The 22,226-nt window shown below is 43.9% G+C and overlaps 1 protein-coding gene across 4 annotated transcripts in view; it reads right to left on the reverse strand.

The window, feature by feature from the left end:
- LOC105017521 (1-phosphatidylinositol 4,5-bisphosphate phosphodiesterase beta-4) overlaps window positions 1-22,226 on the reverse strand; it is a 99,948-nt gene that overhangs the window by 18,939 nt on the left and 58,783 nt on the right. For all 4 annotated transcript variants that reach the window (XM_010882195.4, XM_010882194.4, XM_020056451.3 and 1 more), the window contains exons 8-25: window positions 11,518-11,597; window positions 11,375-11,428; window positions 11,195-11,276; window positions 10,890-10,990; window positions 10,121-10,178; window positions 8,881-8,989; window positions 8,470-8,680; window positions 8,136-8,229; window positions 6,975-7,054; window positions 6,753-6,837; window positions 6,443-6,533; window positions 4,554-4,649; window positions 4,090-4,247; window positions 3,467-3,571; window positions 2,994-3,135; window positions 2,629-2,713; window positions 1,156-1,280; window positions 491-542 (exon numbers count right to left, since the gene is read on the reverse strand). In XM_010882195.4, the coding sequence (XP_010880497.2) occupies window positions 491-542; window positions 1,156-1,280; window positions 2,629-2,713; window positions 2,994-3,135; window positions 3,467-3,571; window positions 4,090-4,247; window positions 4,554-4,649; window positions 6,443-6,533; window positions 6,753-6,837; window positions 6,975-7,054; window positions 8,136-8,229; window positions 8,470-8,680; window positions 8,881-8,989; window positions 10,121-10,178; window positions 10,890-10,990; window positions 11,195-11,276; window positions 11,375-11,428; window positions 11,518-11,597 (1,808 nt within the window). The remainder of the gene's footprint in view (window positions 1-490; window positions 543-1,155; window positions 1,281-2,628; window positions 2,714-2,993; window positions 3,136-3,466; window positions 3,572-4,089; window positions 4,248-4,553; window positions 4,650-6,442; window positions 6,534-6,752; window positions 6,838-6,974; window positions 7,055-8,135; window positions 8,230-8,469; window positions 8,681-8,880; window positions 8,990-10,120; window positions 10,179-10,889; window positions 10,991-11,194; window positions 11,277-11,374; window positions 11,429-11,517; window positions 11,598-22,226) is intronic.

Consider the following 22,226-nt stretch of genomic DNA (forward strand, 5'->3'; position numbering starts at 1 on the left):
GACTGGGAGAAGAGGGTGAGAGAGAGAAAGGGACCGATATGAGGGCGGGGGAAAGAGTGGGAGGGGAGAGCGGGGTGCCCCATCAGTGAGATAGTGGTATGGAGAGAGCCGTGCGTATTTTGTTATCTGATTGGTTCTGAGGAGGACAGTAGTTACGATCACCAACGGCAACCGCTAATGAGATTTGACATGCTTTAATTGACGAGCTTTCAGAGCCAAGGGTGAGAGTAAAGTTGTAGAGAAAGGCAAGAAAGGAGGAGGTGAGAGGGATGAAATGAGGAGGAGATAGAAGAGAAAGACAGTGGAGCTCAGGAATTAAATATGACAAAAGCCAAATCGGACCCACACACTACAGCACCTAAACTACATGAATAGGATGTTCTACGACTGAGTCTAACATGTTCATATGACCAATATAAAGGTTAGACAGTCAGTGGGACATCAATAAATGATGGACGGGGAGACTATTATTCAGCTACTATTGACTCACCCACAGGAACCGTTGTACTCATACTTCCCCTGGTTCAGCTGCATGGCCAGATCTACCACAGGACAGAGAGGGCTCCCTTCATTATCATTACAGTGACACACAGACACACACACACACACACACACACACACACAGTCAGACAGAAAGACAGACACTCACACGCAGACACTCAGACACACAGACAGACAGGAAGCACATCAGGCCAGCAGTCCTAGGTAACGTTTTGTGGACTCCGTTCACCTGGGACGTGTTGATGTCTTCAACAACACAGGGTCGTAATCTACTGTGCTGTCGTCGCTCGACCTTCGCCCCCCTTCTCTCGCCCGACTCTCCCCGCCCCTCCAGCTGTACACGTGCCCACCCACTCACAGGGGGACATATGTTCTAACCCTCTGCCCTTCAGGCATGGCATCTGTTAAACTAAGGACCACGTTGTGTGTATTGCGGCGGTGTGTGTGCACGTGTAAGAGACACACATGGAGATACAGAGTCTGAGGGTTTATGTGAAGTAAAGGGTAAAACAACTCATGAACAGGAAGTCAGTGTTATTTAGGGGTGTGTGTGTGTTTCATTTCTCCCCTCTCAGACAGTAGATACTGCATGTGTATGTGTGTTTGTCACATTACACATGGACATATACTTGTGTGTGTTGGTATGTACTCTACCTGGGGTCTGGTAGTTGAGGGAGACCATCTGACAGCCAGCGTTCCAGAAGATCTGAGGCATGTAATTACTGGAGTCCACCCGGCCTCCTTTAGGGTAGATGCGACTCATCTGACGCTTGTTGTAGCTGGACGCTGACGCTCAGGACGTAACGCACAAACACACTTGTGTGTGTCTGTTTGTGTACCTCAGGGCCTCGTGTGAATGAATGGATTTGGGGCAGACTGTGTGCCTGGCGTGTGAAACAGTGGCGTGTCTGTGTGAGAAGGGTGTGTGTAGGGAAAAGAATGGAACCCAGGCCTATTTTTAGACGGTAACAGCTTGGGTCCAGCGTTCCCAGTGGAGTGTGTGTTTGTTCCCCATTCCAAAGTCATTCCCAGAGGAACTGGGGCTGTAGTGTCTCTACTGACAGAAACAAATAAGGTCTGGTAAACAGCAGTCTACTGTGGGTTCTTCACCGTATCAGGGTGACCTAACGGTTCCGGTTTGACCATCCCAGGGGACTGTGCTCAGGACACTAGTTTGGTTGCGGTCTAAGGACAGTCTAAGATGGCAGTTACTTTTCATGTGGATAAAGAAACTATATTCAACAATGGGTCATGGAATGAAACCATTCACCAGCATTATAATTTCTAATATTTAATGAGAAAATAAAGAACATTATTAATGTTAAAACAACGTATAAAAATAACTTGTAAATGTTCAGGATGATACAAAGTGACTTGGGGTTCTACCAGTCGACAGCAGCATAATTTTCAGAGGCCATTGATTACAGAGAAAAGAATGAATATTTTTTATTAAATCAAAGGCAAAACTGTCTTTTCCTCAAATTAAAATGAACCTATGTAGACAGTAGGTCTACTATTCTTGAAATAAATTAATCTCTTCAATGAGCAGCTAAGTAGGTTATTGAATGAACATCCCATATTTTCTACTTTATTGACTGAGTGGTTCCCATAGTGAGGGAAACTGAGCAAACTCACAGTTTTCCTAAATGTCTTAAATGCACATAAAAAACAAGGTTAATTATGTTGATTATAAAGAGGCAACCAATGGTTGTTGAATTCTTGAAATGTAGTTTTTTAGCTTCATAAACACATTAAAAAAGCATCACATACTACACTTTAAGGGGTCTTCAACTGTCTGTATGGGGGAACTCTGACCTAAAATCATCGGGCATCCAGGTCAAACCCTCTGTAAAGAACGGAACCAAAAAGCATTCCGTCAAAGGGTTCTACACATGGTGTATCAAAGGGAAAGCTGAAGAACCATTCTATGTTCTATATTTATTCCTTAAGGTGTATGGACACAGCTGGACTACGTTTCAGGCCAATAAACACTGGATTTAACATGCGTGTTGTCTGTGTGTATACACATGCTGTGATATGTTGTCTGTGTGTATACACATGCTGTGATATGTTGTCTTTGTGTTTGTACATGAATGCTGTGTGGTTGTTGACTGGACCAAAGGATACTTGACGAACTCGATGGCATTGGTCTTTAGGTAACCCAGACCCACTGACTCATTAAAAGATGACATGTTGTGGTGGATGTTCCTCTCTGGAAGGAGAAAAGACAGTGGTGTATACAGAGACATGGCAACCGATAGAGAGACAGCCAAAGTGACAGAGAAGGGGAAAGACAGATGAAGAGAGAGCCTTTGATTTGATTTTGTTTTCTTTTAAAGATGCATTCTGGGATTTAAAAAAAAGAAAATATTACACATCAATCCCAAAATGGGTGGTTCAATAGAATACATATTTTATTCACATACTGTAAGTCCCGGAATGCGTCTTTAAGGAGAGTGGACTAAACCGGCCGGGCGGCAGCTGTAGATTACCTTCAGCGATTTCGAAGCTCTGGAACTTGACGGGCTGTGCGTAGTTAACCATGGCTGAGAGGTATGGGTGGATGTTGGTCGTGGCTCCTACGTAGGTGTATGACGCTATCAGAGCCTCCTCGTCATCCGTCGTCTCTCCAGTCTACACAGAGGCAGAAAAAACACTGTTGTTTGACATGTTAAATTCACACACACACACACACACACACACTCTCGTTATAAAATACATTAAGTGACTAATTAATGTTATTATACTGTACATTATCTAAACAGAAAATTAAACATTTAACAGGTAAGAGAGGAAATGCTAGTTTGTCTAGTATTAAACAGAATAGACCCGTACAAAACACTAAAGACCATTACAAACCAGTACCGCGGTAAAATATCAGTAAGAGCAGTAGACCATTTAACACAAATATAGTTCAGTAAAGGGCAGTAGCTTCTTGTTGTTATCTTCAAATAGAGACACCTACCTTCTTGTTGTTGTTATCTTCAGAAGCCTCTGAGATGTCTGTGGCGTCTGTGGCGTCTGTTGCTTCTGTGACCTCAGACATCTCTGTTGGATCGTCGTCCACAACCTGAACACACAGTAGACAATCATTATACAGGGCGAAGCTCTGGTCCTGGATGCAGATCAGTCAGGTACTACAACGATGTCATTTGAACAACGGAACAGTTACAACCATAACATTTTGTTATACTGTTCCCGTTGTATACGGGCCGATAAACCACAGCTCTCAGCCAATCAACATTCAGGGCTTGATTTAGTTGCTTTGTAATGGCCATGAAAGCTTAAAAACACATAAACAGTACTCAATACTACAAATAAAATGCACAGAGGTGAAGTACGAAGTAGAAGTATTTGGCTTTGTTCACCAGTTTAGAGACGTTCCTAATAAAGACCAAAATAACCAGGTTAAGGGAGTTGGTAGTTAGGTACTTCCCTCACTCAATGAACACAACCAAGTTTTTTTACATTGTACTTTTTACACCTCCGCATGTACTCCTCTCTCCCACTAACCCAACACGCTGAACACAGCAACGATCTTCCGGGTCAAACTTTAAACACCAATACCATTTGAGAAAGCGCACGTACCTTTTTGACGCTGTTGTCCCTCTCCCTCTCCCCTCCATCTTTCTTCCCACTGAGACAGTCGCTGACACTCACACTGGTGCTTAAGCTGTTGTCTTCACTGGGTTCCTCTGACACACTGGTCTTCAGCTCTGGGTTCCCATCCTTCACCTCACCTAATGCTACACAGTCAGAATGGCCTTCATTCATTGACTACACAAACACATACCCGCAATTAGACGTTAAAAGAGCGGCTAGTGGTAGACAGCATAGGACAAACGAAGTCTAAGTCATCGTATAAGTGTTGTGCATATGACGAAAGGAATTCAAGCGGTAAGAGTACACACTATACATTCATTTACAGTTGATGTGCATATTTATACATTTCCAGGTCCATCTAGACACTATGTGTCCATCAGTTGTTTATGGAATAGCACAGAGCAGGAGGAAGAGCACATGCACACACACACACACACACACACACTCACCGTTCTCCATGTCTTCCTCTGTCTCGGCTCCCAGTAGGATCGCTGGTGTGTTGGTCTCTCCTGCCTCCATGTGCTTCTTAAAGGACTCGAGCTGCTCTGTAGAAGACATACGCAGTCACACAGAACAACACAGGTCCACGTATTGAACAAAAACCAACAGACAAAATAACACAACAGACATACGAATTGTATTAAGGAATAGAAAACTATTACGTTAAAGTAACTGTCCAGTGTTTCCAGATTTCTATGAAATATTTGCTCTAGTATAACCACTTACAATGGAGAGCTTTATTCTTCAATTGTATTTTCTTTATAGGAGATTTGTTATTCAAGCGTTCTGGCGTCTACACGGTTAGCAGCAGAAACAACGTGTTTCTGTTATTTTAGGTTGTCCTGTTGGATACATGTGAAGTACCGTTTCCTTTCATCTGTTCAGCATTAGACTTCACAACACCCTCAACTTTGGTTTCACGGACATATCAAACTAAAGGGGACCAATGTCTGGGGAATTTTGTGGTTAGGGTCAACATTTATTTGATGGAGGAGAATCGAGTGAAGATACAGATTGGAGAGTGTCTCGGTATACTTCAACAGAGAATTATTATATTCACCAGGAACCTCCAGGTGCACACACACACAAACACACACACAAACACACACACACACACACAATGCTCACCATGGTCAGTTTCTGTTTGAGTAGGATAGGGAAGGTGAAAAACTGTCAGATATTATTGACATCAGGTCAAACACCAACCACATCCTAACCCTTGTTTTCAGGAGTACCACCAGATGGCTTTCTAGTTAGACCTGCATATTCCAGGTGTAACAGCTTCTTGCGTCACATGCCATCCATGTTTTTACTTCATATTAAGTAGGCTTGTTATCAGCCAAAAAAGAGGCTTGTTATCAGCCACCAATACAGCTCCGGAAAAAATTAAGACCACTGCACCTTTTTCTTTCCTTTCCAAAAAAGTTGAAAAGGAAAGTTTTGAGTGAGGAGCTGTATATCAGCCCAAGAATGTCATAATCTGTCGGGTCCAATTGCTTATAAATGGCAGATTATGTCTGAATGATTGTGCTTTTGTCTGTTTTTGTTTTGGTTGAGTCATGTGTCCTATTGTTTTATTGTTAATATTTATTTTCTCTTACAGTTTTTATTTACTAAATGTATATCCAGGCATTGTATAACGAAAATTCACATAAAGAGAATGCATCATCAGAAGCTATTTGGATTCTGTTTAAGAACTGTGATCACAGCCCACTTGCATTTATTGACCTGCTAGTCTTCTGATTAAGCAAAAATATTGACTTGCCCAGACTTGCACAGAGTCTCGTTCCTCTCCAGGTTCATTCCTAAACCTACAAGGGAGTTTTTCCTAGCAACCCTGTATGAACTGTTGTTGCTTGCGCTTTGGGGTTTGAGACTGGGTGTTTGTAGAAGAACTTTGTGACAACTGCTGAAGTCAAAATGGCTTTATAAAATCAATTTGATTAACTGACTGATCTTATTTTGATTCAAAGACATCTGTATATTTCAACATTTGGGAAAACAATGGGCAACTATGTTGTCGAAATGGCTGTTTAATTTTTCAGAACCACTGAAGGGTTAGAAGACGTCATGAAACGTATTGATGAGAGTAAACTTCTGATTGGCCTGCTCATCCTTCCCTAGACAGTTAGTTGGCCCGTTCAAACTCTTAGAGAGAATTATGATATCACAGGTTTTGAGCTTGGGTTTGTGAAGTGTTTTTTCTGCAATTGAAGCTTTAACCAGAAACAGGGATAGTAATCAACAAAATTATTTGGGGTATTCAAGAGAATATTTTAAGTTCGATCTTTCCTGGACAGTTACTTTAACGTGTCAAAGGCTGCCACTGTAAACATACTCTGCTCCACCTCAGGTTTCAAGCGTTTGTTTTTGATGAGGATTTTTCGTTTGAGGTCGTTGGGAGAAGGCAAGGGACGACCTGGTTCAATCTGGCAAACGACAACAAACATCTTTTTTTTTCTTTTCATAAAAGACTGATGACAGCTAAACATTTCTTTGTAGATAGAAACATCACATATGAAAAATATTTTTTATTATGTTAGACAGTCAACTTCTATTAGACACAATACAGATACAGAAACAGTAGACTGAACACAGGAATGTGTGTGTGTGTGTGTGTGCGCTATTGTAAAACTTTAAGGACTCACAGGGAATCCCTCCAGAGGCTGTTTTAGTAAATAGTCTCCAAATATCTCCTCACAGTACCGAGCCATTTTATACTGCTGAGGTTTACTGAAACAAACAGCATTCAATGTGTGTTAGTAAGAAAACACAATTCCACGTTTCCTATTTTTCTGCCATTTAATGAAATCTATTTACAATGTGGCACCTCTTTTCAGTCAAACACACGTGGAAGAAAGACCCTCTACCTGCAGTGGTTTTCAAATGACAGGATCACCGGATACTCAGACGTCACAAAGGCTGTTTCCCTGATGGCGCAGATCACATCCTGTTTGAGGTCAACACAACACAGAACATGGGGACAGTGAAATCTGGTCAACCAACGCCAAACAACAGAGTGAAGGCTGGTCAACCAACGCCAAACCACAGAGTGAAGGCTGGTCAACCAATGCCAAACCACAGAGTGAAGGCTGGTCAACCAACGCCAAACAACAGTGAAGGCTGGTCAACCAACACCAAACAACAGAGTGAAGGCTGGTCAACCAACACCAAACAACAGAGTGAAGGCTGGTCAACCAACGCCAAACAACAGAGTGAAGGTTGGTCAATAATGTTCAGAACAGCAAAGGCTGGTCACCAGCAACACTGGCATTAGTCACAAGCAATGCTCCCTCAAATCGTTTTGCTCCCGAACAAATTATTTTCTTCGCTCAGTATTATGGGCAGTTTCCTGCGTACGTTTATCCTGAAAACAGTGGCTGTGACCAGCTTCATTTACAGTTTTAGCCAATAAGATACAGGAGCTGTCCGAGCATCATGTTTATGGATGGGCTGGTGCCATGTGTGAGCTGTCGACCACAAGAAGCACCAGAAACACAGCGAAAGCACCAGTTTTACTGATCCCTGTAAAACCAGAAAGGAACCTACACTTGCTGGGGACCAGCTTGACGAGGCTGGTTCATTCCGTTTTTCATTCAGCATTGGGAGGCCATCCCCATTTCGAAGTTGCCTGTATCTTTCGCAACTACTGGAATAAAACAAAACCTGACAGTGTGTATACTGCCATCTGCAGTGTGTTGTCTGAACCAATTTAAAGCCACATTTACTGCCACCTTCAGTAATGCAATCTTATTAATTTGGGTGGTCCCATCTCATGAACTGGAAAAAATTGTGTTCCTTCTGTAAAAGTGTTGTAATGCCTAAATGGCAATCTGCACGCCAAAACGGGTTTCATCCATCCAGAATTCCAGTAATTCTCTATGGTTCAAATGGATCTACAGGTCTCAGGAAGATGCACTATCAGTCGCCCAACACATGAGGGCAGACCTGCCGCACATAACGAATACAACATGTGAATGATTAACAGACAACGGTTCACTCTGAGTGAGTGTGTCCATGAGACTGCGCACCTTAAAGAGGATGTCAGTACACATGGCCTTGCCGTGAGTGATGATGGGCTCCTGGTCTTCTCCTTTCCCATCCCAGCAGTCCAGCTCCACACACCTGAGATGGTACACGTGAAAAGAAAAACGCTTAAACGCTACTGTGTGAAATTGCCTGTTTTACTTCAGAGGGACAGGCAAGTAAAAAATTGGGATTAATGTGCAAATAGTGACAAAAACAATGACGATAAAACAAAAGGAGTTACTGCTCCCGGTAATCAAACAATTCTACACGAGCATTGACAGATTCTCACTGTTGAATTTGTCCTTGAGATATTTGTAATACTTTATAAACACCTACCTGCAGCCAGAGAGCAGCACCTGTCTGTACATCTCCACGGACGACTTCCCTCCAAACTGTCTCCCCGTCAGGTATGTGTTGTGGGACGAGGCGATGAAGTAGTGTGCCAGCGGCTGCTCCATGTCCTGGTACAGCTCCAGACAATCCAGGAATACCGGGGCGTTCTCATCCGACATCAGGTATCTGCAAAAACCATCGCTGGACATACGACCTGGAGGGGCCGATGGATGGGGGTTTAAAGGCGCGTTCCTCCACACTAAACTTCCAACAGACGCTAGTCTAATGTTGGCGCTGCAGTTTTCTCATTCAACTGTAGAGGGCAGTGTTCCACCCTCTCTCTCCCTCTCTTTTCCCTCAGCTCTCTTTTTCGGCTCTGCCCTTCTCCGCTCCCAGGCCCTGCCTCTGTCTCACCTTTCTTCTTGAGGTCGGGGTCTCTCTCGTACTTCTCGATGATTTGCATGGCTCGTTTAGGGTCGTAAAAGGGGAACAGGATCTCGTTTAGCCGAGGGTCACGCTGGTTCTGGAGAACGCAATGACACACAACACCGTCTCACGAGCAGATACACACGTCACGGCTGGCCAAGGACATTGGGCCCATTCCTAACATGACAAATGATGTACTTGGAGCACATTTTGGGTTTGAACACATTGAGCCACAATACTATTTCAGCCCGCTGAACTAGTTTTGGCATTAGCCTAGCTGGTGGAGCTAATGGCTGTTTTCAGGTCACACACAAGGTTTAGGCTACTAATTGGCTGTTCTGTTACACAGATTTCTCAGGTTAGGACCGGGACCATCATGACGGGACAAAACCACAGATACACACTCATAGCTGACAAAAACTACAAAGGGTTGACACATCACACTGACAATGGGTGGAGCTCTATACAGCACATAACATATTCCATTTGTAGGTGATGAAAAATACACAATTATTACTATGGAGCTACTGAGGGAGTAGGGAGTTGTGTGTGTGTGTGTGTGTGTGTGTGTGTGTGTGTGTGTGTGTGTGTGTGTGTGTGTGTGTGTGTGTGGGTGTAGGTGTGTGTGTGTGTGTGTATGTGTGTGTGTGTGTGTGTGTGTGTGTAGGTGTAAGCCTAACGTCATGGGACAGATTCACATAGTGTCTGGGATCATGACAACACTAGAGGCTAGAACAGAACACATTTTTAGAGCCTTTGTAATACTGGGAATCCTCTGCATTGCACATATGGAAAGAGAAGCCAGTGCAGCCGATAAAAAAAAGCAAGCAGGAGGGTTTTCAGCCAAAGCAAAACAACAGCAAGACAAACAGGCAGCATGAAGACAGACAGACACGCAGAAAATAGTTAAGATGGCCAAAACAGGAAGCCCCCCCCCCCTTCCCAGATTGCCATGGTTATGCAATTAGTCAAACACAGGCAGGGTTAGTGAGAAACAGGTTGGGGGTGGGGTCATGCAGCTGAGAGGGTGAAGCAGGGTGAAGTTATCCCTACACAATGATTTAGGACAAGTTTTGCATCGAGTCACCTCCAACTGTTAAGGATTTGAGGAGGGAAATGTGAAACTGATCCGAGATCTGTGCCTAAGGGCAACTTCTAACCTGAAGTAGTTGAAAGGGGAAGGGTCAAGCAGTCACACAGAGAAGTTAATGAATGATAAAGAGCTTACTTCATTCAGAAAGCTGACTAACTGGTCTACGTTTAAATAATCACTTTTGTCCCCATTGCTGCAAAGGAATTAATTAGAAAAACAAAATGTTATATTTCTTAAAAAACCCCTCTCTCAGTCAGTAATCAGCAGAAGCAGATTATTTTCAGTGGTCGAATTAGAGCCGTGTTACATTTTAAAAACTAAATACTAACATGTTAAAATCATCACTGGTCAGACACGTTCAAACTGCTGAGTTAGTTTTAAACAAACATGTTAATGTGTCACTGTTTAAGCAGTTTAGTTTTGTCCAAGGTTTACAGCAGCTGTTTAGTAAATGTCACTCAACCAAACACCACCATCATGTGCAACGTTCTCGCTTACTGCTCTCTTTCCTTTAACTCTCTCATACTTATCATTCACAAAAACAGTTTCTACACTTTAGCTGTAATTACAACTTATCACTAAAACCTTTTCACTATAAAAGCCATTGTTTCACTATCAAAGCCACTGTGACCATGCAGAAAAACTACAAGGAAATAAAAATCCAGACACCACTGTACTACAAATGTCTACCAAGATAGCAAAACAAGTAATTTTAACCACATTTGACATGTTTTTGACCAGCTCTGCTCACGCCACTTCAGAATTCAGTACTCCTACAGTAACCGCACCACTAGATGTGACTAGCATTGAGGGAGCAGTTAGCTTTCTAGGCTTGAGTAGAGCAGGAGTAGCTATCGACGGGAGAGCACAGTTGTAGGGTCAGGAGGTAGAGATATGTACTCACATTTTCTTAAAGAGTTCCTCGATGTCAGTACGAGGGCAGATCTTCTGAGTCAGGGCATAGAAGATGTCGAAGGGGAACGCGGAGTGTTCGATCTCGTCGTTCTGAAGGGACAAGGCAACACACGTTAGCACACTAGGGTAATGACTGACACAGTCCTACATGTTAAATGCAGGCCAATGTCTCCAGGACAATTCGGAGGCGGCACTGGATCCAACGGCAATGTTACAAAGAACGTCAACCACACCAGACCATCCTCTGAAAGATGGCACGTGGGCAGACTGGCCCGCCACATCCGTTCATCTGACCTTTCCGCTGGGCAGTCCCAGTTCCTTCAGAGCCTGGAAGATGCCCTTCTCCGTTTTCCCGGACGCAAACGTCCGTGTGATGCTGCAACGGAGGAGGAGATGGTCAGCTATCATCGCAACGTCCGTTCGGGTTGAATAGGACCGCAGTTCGGTATTAAGAGTAAAAGATGTGCCTCTTACGTTCTCACTGGGATCTTGCCATTCACATTGGTCAGGAAGCACATCCTCATCCAACTGAAAAAGACGAGGGATGAGTTACATGTTGAGGTCTGTGTGTGTGTTTGTTTGTGCGCGCGCTTGTGCATCAAGTGTGTCCGCTTAACTGTTTTTTGAGGCAGGTCATAGGGCAGACGTTGTTGGCTCTGAAGTTGTGGATCACAGACCTCAACCCCTCTGTCCAATTCTGAAAGAAAACAAACATAGGGTTTTACACTGCATCAGAGTATGTGAGCGGGGTTGGAGTGAAATGGTGTGGGACCGCCACTGCTTTATCTGCACTCTGTTGAGCTACCAGCACAAAATGGATTGAATTGACAAATCAACTGCTGGAGACGAGTGTCTCTGCGACCGCTCATCTCCTCATTTTAGTGGTCTCCTCGGAGCCCCTATGCAATTTGGAGGGTATAGGCGGTCTGTTTTTCAAGTCAATAGTTTTTTTTTATTGGAGCTGACACGCGATAATGTCAAATAATGGTTTAACTGCCCACAGTAAACTGGCAGTGAGCCCTACGCCTGCTCTGCCCAGCATTCTCAATTTCCATCACGTGTCTTCAGATTTGCTTCAGATGTGCTTCTACCAGACTTTAAAACCAAATAGTAGCCTACATAATCACCAGGTTTGATGGGCTGTAAAGGAAACAATTAATGGATCGATATAGGGTGGCAGTTCTTTCTCTTGAGAGCACCGAGCGAATTTGAGCGGAGCGGGAAAATGGACGACGAGCGCCTGGAGCGGCGTGCACGGACCCCTTTGGTGAGTGATGAGTGGGATTTCAAACCGCTCAGCTCGGTTTACATATTCCGTCACACACACACACACACACACACACACAGTGAGCCTTCCCTGGTTGACTGTTGACTCACATGGTCTCTGTTTCACTGTGTTTGTCAAGCGTGTTCTCTGCTCTAACACTGTTTAAATACAGTATCAGAGCAGCGTCCACTTAGCAGCCATGCAGATGGATGCACACATCCCGCCGTGTGTGTGTGTGTGTGTGGGGGGGGGGTGATCTACTACTCTTGATTGTGTAACTCTGAAAGTGGTAGTGTGTTGAGTAGTGCAATTTAACATTTTAGTTCTGACAGCACAGATCAATGCTGGAAAGACGAGGATGATGGGGGGGGGGTCAAAGAACAGGGTGTCAGATTGAAAACAGATTCACATGTGTGCAGGGGTCAGCTCTCGTGCCAAGCCAGGCCCCACGAAAAATGACTTCTGATAGCCCATATCTTCCTCAAAACACTTCCTGTTTGGCTTCCTAGTTATTAGCTGACACACTACCCTGTATACATCAGGCAGTGTGTGTGTGTGTGGGGGGGGGAAATAACTATCAGCTCTCTAGGCCTTCGGCATAGTGCAAAAAACCTGCTGAGAATGTGAGATATTGTGTGTGTGTGTGTGTGTGTGTGTGTGTGTGTGTGTGTGAGTGTCTGTATATCGGGAAGTGAGAGAACCAGGTATGAATGAGTGTATGTGTTTGACCTTGTCTATGGCGTATGAGCGGTTTGCTGATGTCAACGTTGTGGATCGAGTGGCCCATGGTGGTGGTGGGGTTATGGTATGAATGGACAGAAATAACGTGAAGAGATCCTGAGGCCCATCATTGTCCCATTCATCCATGACCATCACCTTATGTTGCAGCATGATAATGCACGGCTCCATGTTGCAAAGATCTGTACACAATTCCTGTAAGCTGAAAACATCCCAGTCCTTGCATGGCCAGCATACTCATCGGACTCATCACCCATTGAGCATGTTTGGGATGCTCTGAATCGGCGTATATGAGAGAGTGTTCCAGGTCAATATCTAACAATTTCGCACAGCCATTGAAGAGGAGTGGATCAACATTCCACAGGCCACAATCAACAACCTGATCAACTCTATGCGAAAGAGATGTGTTTCACTGTGTGAGGCAAATGGTGGTCACACCAGATACTGACTAGTTTTCGGACCGCCAAAATACAGTGAAACTGCACATTTTAGAGTGGCCTTTTATTGTGGCCAGCCTAAGGTACACCAATAATCATGCTGTCTAATCAGCATCTTGATATGCCACACCTGTGAGGTGGATGGATTATCTCAGCAAAGGAGAAGTGCTCACTAACACAGATTTAGACAGATTTGTGAAAAATATTTGAGAGAAATAGGCCTTTTGTGTACATAGAGAAAGCTCACGATAAATGGGCGCAAAAACAAAAGTGTTGCGTTTATAATTTTGTTCAATGTATTTGGAAATATAGTCATTAATAGGGTTAGAAATAATCACTTTTAATTGAAATAATAATTGCGTCCTTCGAACTTTGCCTTCATCAAAAAACCTCCATTTGCAGAAATTACAGCCTTGCAGACCTTTGGCATTCTAGTTGTCATTTTGTTGAGGTAATCTGAAGAGATTGCTGAAGCACCTCAGACAAGTTGGATTGGCTTGATGGGCACTTCTTACATATCATGGGGTCATGCTGCTCCCACAACAGCTCAATAGGGTTAAGATCCAGTGATTATGATGGCCACTCCATTATAGACAGAATACCAGCTGACTGCTTCTTCCTTAAATAGTTCCTGCATAGTTTGGAGCTGACCTTTGGGTCATTATCCTGTTGTAGGAGGAAACTGGCTCTAATCAAGCACTGTCCGCAGGGTATTGCGTTGTAAAATAGAGTGATAGCCTTCCTTCTTCAGGATCCTTTTTATTCTGTACAAATATCCCACTTAACCACCACCAAAGCATCCCCAGACAATCACCCTGCTTGACAGATGGCGCCAAGTACTCCTCCAGCATCTTTTCATTTGGTCTGAGTCTCATGAATGTTCTTAGTTTGAGGTGTTCGGGTCACAAAGATTATTATGTCCATAACACTTTTTTCCAATCTTCCTCTGTCCAGTGTCTGTGTTCTTTTGCACATCTTAATATTTTATTTTTATTGACCAGTCTGAGATATGGCTTTTTCTTTTTCAGCATCTCAGAGTCACCTCTTCACTGTTGATGTTCAGACTGGTGTTGGGCGTGTATTGTTTAATGAATCTGTCAGTTGTGGACCTGTGAGGTGTCTGTTTCTCTAACTAGACCCTCTAATGTATTTGTCCTCTTGCTCAGTTGTGCACCGGGGCCTCCCACTTTTTATTCTGGTTAGAGCCAGTTTGCACTGTTCTGTGAAGGGAGTAGTACACAGCGTTGTACGAGATCTTCAGTTTCGTGGCAATGTCTCATATGGAATAGCCTTCATTCCTCAGAACAAGAATAGACTGATGAGTTTCAGAAGAAAGTTCTTTGTTCCTGGCCATTTTCAGCCTGTAACCAAACCCACAATTGCTGATGTTTCAGATACTCAACTAGTCTAAAGAAGGCCAGTTTAATTGTTTCTTTAATCAGCACAACAGTTTTCAGCTGTGCTAACATAATTGGAAAAGGTATTTCTAAAGATCAATGAGCCTTTTGAAATGATAAAGACTTAGCGAATAACGGTGATTCCAATCTGTTCTTTGTTAAAAAAATAAATATATTCTACCGTAGACCAAAAAAAAAAAACATTCTACAGTACAACTTGCAGTTTCCCCATTGGCCACCAGAGGGTAATGTTAAACACAACAGGTATAACAGCTAAAAAGAGACAGTAACAGAAAGATGGAGCATACCAGAAAGATAGAGAATAAGCATTGTCTCGTTGCGCTGTAGTAACTCCTTGTGGTAGGTCAGCCACCTGCCAGCTCAACAGGATAGACACACCCACACCCTGCCCCACCCACTACAGACACACCCACTACAAACACACCCACACCCTGCCCCACCCACTACAGACACACCCACTACAAACACACCCACACCCTGCCCCACCCACTAGACAAACCCACACCCTGACCCACCCACTACAAGCAAATACACTGCCCTGCTTAACACTGGCACAGAAAACAAAGAATGCACTTTCCAGTGGATTCCAGTGGAAAGTCAATTGGCTGCAGATTTACTTTCCCCGGATAAATGGTGATCAACCTCTGGTGGCCCACGGATACTGTCATGGGACGGGTCTCAGAGGGGATGAAAGGGGCAGAAAGCATCACAGTGCACTATGGGGCAAACAACGTGACGGATAGCGTGTCCAAGCTTCTGAGAAGACTGGCTACCTCAGTTGTCTACTGAACAGTTTCCTGTCAGCCCAAACTTCTCCCCAAACCAGACGCCCTTAAGCCAGTCGTGGACACCATAAACACTGAGGCGTCACAGGTTTATCACAGTGTCCACCCGCTATCATAACGTCCACCCGCTATCACAACGTCCACACCCATCACAATGTCCACCCGCTATAACAACGTCCACCCGCTATCACAACGTCCACACCCATCACAACGTCCACCCACTATCACAACGTCCACCCACTATCACAACGTCCACACCCATCACAACGTCCACCCGCTATCACAACGTCCACCCGCTATCACAACGTCCACCCGCTATCACAACGTCCACCCGCTATCACAACGTCCACCCGCTATCACAACGTCCACCCGCTATCACAACGTCCACCCGCTATCACAACGTCCACACCCATCACAACGTCCACACCCATCACAACGTCCACACCCATCACAACGTCCACACCCATCACAACGTCCACACCCATCACAACGTCCACACCCATCACAACGTCCACACCCATCACAACGTCCACACCCATCACAACGTCCACACCCATCACAACGTCCACCCGCTATCACAACGTCCACACCCATCACAACGTCCACACCCATCACAACGTCCACCCGCTATCACAACATCCACCCGCTATCACAAGGTCCACACCAATATGAACAGATTCAGGTCCTTCACAAAAAGCCCTTTACAAGTCCCAGAACCCCTAGCAAACATCTAAAGAGCCGCATGTTACAGAGAGCCCTCTGCCCCACTGAACCCTCTCACCACACAGCTCCTGGTCCACACCCCCTCCTCCCGCCAGGAGTCATTGCTGGCAGAGCACCCAGCCAGCCATAATATTCATCACAGCAGAACTGCTAGGCAGCAGTGACTGGAACAGAGTCCCCCAGGACAGGATCACCACAGCAAGATAAGAGGCATAATGGCTTTACTCTGCTCTAGACTACTGGACTAAAAACAGCCCGGACCTACAGGTGAAACTACTGACATGGTTATTCTACAGGACACATTTAATATTTGAAATACAAATCTTTTTAAGAGATCTATGTAAAATTTGACTCCCGAAAACGCGTACTATGTTGGTTTTGCTCACAAGCCACATGAAGTTATTTCAAAATAAGGAGTTCTTCAGTAACAGTCCATTTGTATACTTAGAGGAAGGATTTAATTACACTCAGTATGCATCTGGATGTTGTTAAGCAGGTCTAATGTTTTATTGCCTTCTATCAATACAACTCAATAAAATGCAACTATTTGTGTCAAACTGTAATCATGATGTACATGTAGCCCTGGTTGGTTTGGATAAATAACAGTAAACATCTTCCATGTGAGGCTAAACAGCAAGGCAAGAACAAATATAATAAGTGAAGAACGTAGTTTTGGGTTGGGGTTCTGGTATTGATTGGGTTAACAGCAGCACATTAGGTGAATATAAAGTGGCTATCAAAACAGTGAGACAGCATACTAGTCAATAAAGAAAACAATAACCTATCAAAGTCAGGCTTGAAATATGGCTATCAAAACAGTGACAAGGACATCAAGAGTAGTGTTCTTCCACGGTCATTGATTACACAGAAGTCGTTTTTTGACGGAATCCGTTTTTTATTGTCAGGCTATGATCACTAATTCTGTACTCAGACACATGGATTTACAAGTTCACATATGTCTCGTTGGTATGTGAACTTGGAATTCCATGTGTGTCTTTGTGATGTCCTTCCTGAGTTGAAGAACCCAAATCACCTTCCCCAAATAAATAACAGAAATTGATTCTACCCCGAACTGTAAATAGAAAAAAAATATTTCTTATGTTACGGTCTTATATAAAGATATTATCTTTTCTTTTCTGGGTATTTTCTTTAGTTTTATTTGAAAGAGACAGAGGGGAAGTTATTATCCTGATAGCAGTGGGCTTGATTCCAACCCATTCGGCAGCAGTACCCATGCACACTGGAGACAGAGGCTTAGACCAGTGGATTCACCATCTACCAGTTTCACTGGGGCTTTTATTTACTATTCATACTGTTGTTATTATATCCATTACCCTTACTGCTGTTTTCATAATCTTAATGCTCTATTGGTGGCTACTACTCATGTTATTGTTTTCAGATCTACTATTCTTATTGGGGGGGGTCAGCTGTTTTCATAGTTCTTCTGTGTGTCACTTCTCTTTGGCATACCACGACCACTGTGGGCTTCTTTAACCAAGGAGAAATCAGTGGGAAAATCCTGGCACGATTAACAGAAATAGTCAACATCTCCATAAAACCTAGTGGCAAAACATGATATTGGTTCTGATCGCGTCAACCCATCAATTCATCCTATAAGGGATTTCAGATTCACCTCAAATACCGTCTGTGTTTCATTTAGGCTTTGTCTGGCTCAGTCTTAACAACCATGTAAAACGTGTCAAGGTGACGTTAGTTAACACACATTGGCATTAATTCACTCCCCCCCAAAAAGATTGGTGAAATATAGGCAAAGATATTGATAGAAGACATCTTGTCTTACACATATTTACACAGTTCTTAACGCAGAGGTGGTGTAAGCCCACAAAAAAAAGACCTTATTTGGAGTGGATCTAAAAATCCACTAAAATGAATGGTGTAATGATGCAAAGAACCGCTTTTCAAGTTCTGCTGCAAGGTGTTAAGAGGATTATGACTCAGACTTTCAGTGAATAGACATTGGTTTAATCACCTCCCACAACGCATTACCCCATGTGTTTTGTGCACCCAAGCACCGACTGCTACATTGTAATGTTGCTGTGGGACAGCTGTGCGAGCATACAGCACAACTGAGCTGTCTCGCTAGCTAGCACTGACTCACGGAATAACAAGGCAAGTCATACCTCATTAAAACTTGCTCATTATGATTATAAAAGGGTTGTAGGCTATTTGCTGCTAATATGAAGTGGCTGGCACGGCTATACTGGACGGAATCGAAGTGCTCCTTACAATGATCAAACACCAGAAAAGCCGCTCCATGATGCCACTCCTTGCTGTATTTTGAGTCGCTAAAATGAAAAGGACAAATACTGTACGTTACACAGAATGGTATGGTGCCTTCCTATAGGCCAACTTAGGAGGGAGGGCCTGCCAGGCTCAGATGAACTGTGTGCAATAGCCTGGGGACGACGCAAAGGCAAAGTTCACCATACATTTATTCCATTAAAGCATATCGAATACGAGGAGACATTGAGAGGGTGAAGATTAAAACGACTGTCTCGAAGGCCTCTGCAAGCTGAATTCATCCTACCACCAATCCCCAATTCCACCTTCAGAGGGCTGTGCTTTCTATCCTTGAACCAACTCCAACCTTCTCCAAACCTCTCAAATCAAGCAATGCTGCCGCGTCATCGGACTGAGGAACACTATGTCAATCGTGCCCCAAACACAGAAGTTCCTTCCAGAAATCAATGCAATGAACATGGAGTCAGTCTACACACCTCTATGTGCCCCAAACAGAACAACCATCCACAGATGTACACCCTCCCTTCCCTAGAAAACCTCTTACTATCAATCAAGAACAAAGCAGCAATATAAGATTAATGAAAGTCCTCCATACAACATCTTCTGAACTATAAAGTAAACTTGAGGCCGAAAGCAGCAACCTGACAAGGCGTATGACACCCTCTCTCCTCTTTTGAAAAGTACACAACACTGCAGAATCCCATGGTATCCATCCCAGAATAAAATAACATGGATTGCCTGTATTTTACCAAGAAGGCCAGAGGGTGTCTCTAAACATGCCAGCTGATGCCAAAGAGCAGAGGAAACACCATCATTAATAACAATAGTGCACCCCCATATGGCTTCCGATGTAACAGCCATTTCCACCTCCTTACCCATGATCTCGAGAACACCATAGCAATTTTTTTTCATGGTTCTCTCACAGCCTAGGAGCACTCCCAAATACTTTAACCCAGCCTTACACCATTTCAGCCCACCTGGCAAAGATATGAATCCCCCAGCTCAGGTCCCATCTTGCAACGCACAACTTAGTTCACCAATTGACCTTTGCAGAAGACACCCAAATTTATGAAGAAGCGGACTCTAACCCAAAATCAACGTTGTCTTGATTTTTCACAACCATCAGTACATGAACAGCATAAGCGGAGAGATGAGCCAGATGGGTATTTTCTGACTGCTAATGCAAAGTAACAACGGTTCTATGGTGATCCCACACAACACAGCCGACAAAGAGCACCCCTGTCTTAAGGAGCACTCAAGCCACAGTCAACTTTCAGAACACTTTCAATGTCACCATAAAGCAGCCTGAGATCATGGCGATGAAACCAGTGCTTAAACAACACCAGAAGAGTAAATACTAAATACTGGAGTTCAACCTGATCAAAATCCTTTTCCTGCTCAACAGAAAGTAAACCAGCATCCAAGTCAATAGCCCTAGAAATATCCAGAAAAATCCAGAATACCAGATATATAATCTCCAATCAACCTGCTGTGGGCACAGTAGGACCAGTCCACATGTATAATCTGCCTGATCAACTCCCTCAGCCAGTTGGCCACCAGCCTCCAGTCCTTCACCTCACAGGGTAACCCTGTTAAGGCAGCAGAGTGAGGACAGCCCTCCTGCAGATCGCTAGTCACCCAGCATAACCCTCACAGCCTGGTGCCATGCCATCCTCCATGGCCTGCAGTGCAGTATACAGTTCCAGCAGGGACAGTGGGCAGTCCAGCTCAGCCTGAGCCTCTGAATTCACCCGTGGGAGAACTGACGGGACATTGGATCATGCGGTGTGCTCACACCTGTAGAGATCTGTATAGAACTTACCGCCCTTTTCCTTACTGCTACGGGGTTAGTGAGCTCTTGTCCAGTAACCCAGCGAAGGCATGGACCTCTGCAAGTGAGTGGATCATTCTTTCCTGACCATTCCTTTTCTCCATGTAAGAGAAAAATGTAAGATCAGTTGAAAAAAAGTCAGAAACCTTATTTTCCTGCACGTATTTATTCCCTTTAGTCGCCTTCAGAAACCCCCCCTTCCAACCAACTACTCTCATTGTTCTGCTGTGACGCTTCTGATGACTTGCCTTTAAAGACTCGTCTTCATCACCCCAGGAGGCTTCCTCCACAGTGTCCCGCCACCGTTTGAATACCTTCAGCCATACCTTCCATCTCTACATTCCTCTTAGAAGTAGACCCCGTAGCACCCTCGCGCTATTTCCGCTAACTCCTCGAAACCAAACAGATAATTCATCATCCATTGGTTCAACCTCACTCTCAACGACAACGCCTCGGCGCCGACCTGACTCAGCAAACTCCATCGCAGTCCCATCAGCTACCTGTCGTTCCCCCGAAACTCCCACATTATTCTGCTCCCCGCTCGACAGCCACCACATTTTCCCATTCCTGCTCTGCCTGTCCCTTTTCTGCCACATCTGCCCATTTCCTCCCCTGGACCCTGAGCAGCCCCATGGCACGGTGGTGGTGAAGTGGCCATGCAAGCACTATATCTGACAGCAGGGTCTCCACGCCCTGTATCGGGACACAAACACACCGAAAGTCCCACTATCCAACAACCAAACCATTTCATGTTCTCAGTAGAAGCGAAAGTAAAACAAACAAAACCGTCAATCCAAAAATTTAAAACAAGATTCAATTCCTGTGTCTTTCAAAATGCACTGCTCTTGCCTACTAAAACCAACAATGTTTCACCCCTCTCAACTAACATGTTCACAACTGAATACCAAAAAGCACCACAGCACTGTGCATTCTACAAGCAGCTCTTAGTGATAGTAAACAAGTACAGTAGGGAAGTTTCAGATCCATCGTGAATCCAACAGTTCAACAAACCGTATTGAAAAAACATCTCTCACACTCAAAAAGCCTCTTCCCCACTCACTCCTAGCATGCATTTCGAAGAGTGAGAGTGAGAGAGAGCGAAGGACAGATGGTTCTGGTAGGATATCTACCCACTGTAACTGACCTTGAGAAAGGCCTGACTCAGTGAGCCTGGACTTGCCCTGGTATTAAGAGAGGACCTGGGTCCACCTAGATGAGATACGTGCACACCGCCCACAAAATGAGTTGGAAACAAAGATGCAGCTAATGCATCTAATCTCTGGCCAAATCTAGGACCCCACCAGAGACTCATAGATCCCTCAGATCATACAGGCGCATGAATAATTTGAAAACCAATTACACATTGATGCACTGACATCTGTTAGGCCAAATCCTGCCATGTTCAATCACAGCAGCGAGACTTGTGAAATGTTGCCTAAAGAAAAGGTCAACCAGTGGAGCATAATTATTTATCTCCATTTTACCTTGTCATTCATAGCTAAAATATCTGCACACTTTCAACACAGTAGATGGCTGTATAACATTATAACATATATTTTTCTTTTTGAAACATTTGTGTGGTATGTTTACTAAGGATTTTCAATCTACACTGAGCAAAATTATAAACGCAACACTTTTGTTTTTGCCCCCATTTATCATGAGCTGAACTCAAAGATCTAAAACTCTCTACACAAAAGGCATATTTCTCTCAAATATTTTTTATAATTTTGTTCAATGTATTTAACTTTTATTCATTATCATTTGTAATGTTTTTTTTTGTTTTCAATTTACTGTAATTTACAATGTAAATAAAATGCAATAAAGCCCCTTTGAATTGAACCGAGAGACACAGAAAGAGGGGGGGA

This window comes from Esox lucius, chromosome 18, assembly GCF_011004845.1.
Source record: "Esox lucius isolate fEsoLuc1 chromosome 18, fEsoLuc1.pri, whole genome shotgun sequence".
Taxonomy (NCBI): domain Eukaryota; kingdom Metazoa; phylum Chordata; class Actinopteri; order Esociformes; family Esocidae; genus Esox; species Esox lucius.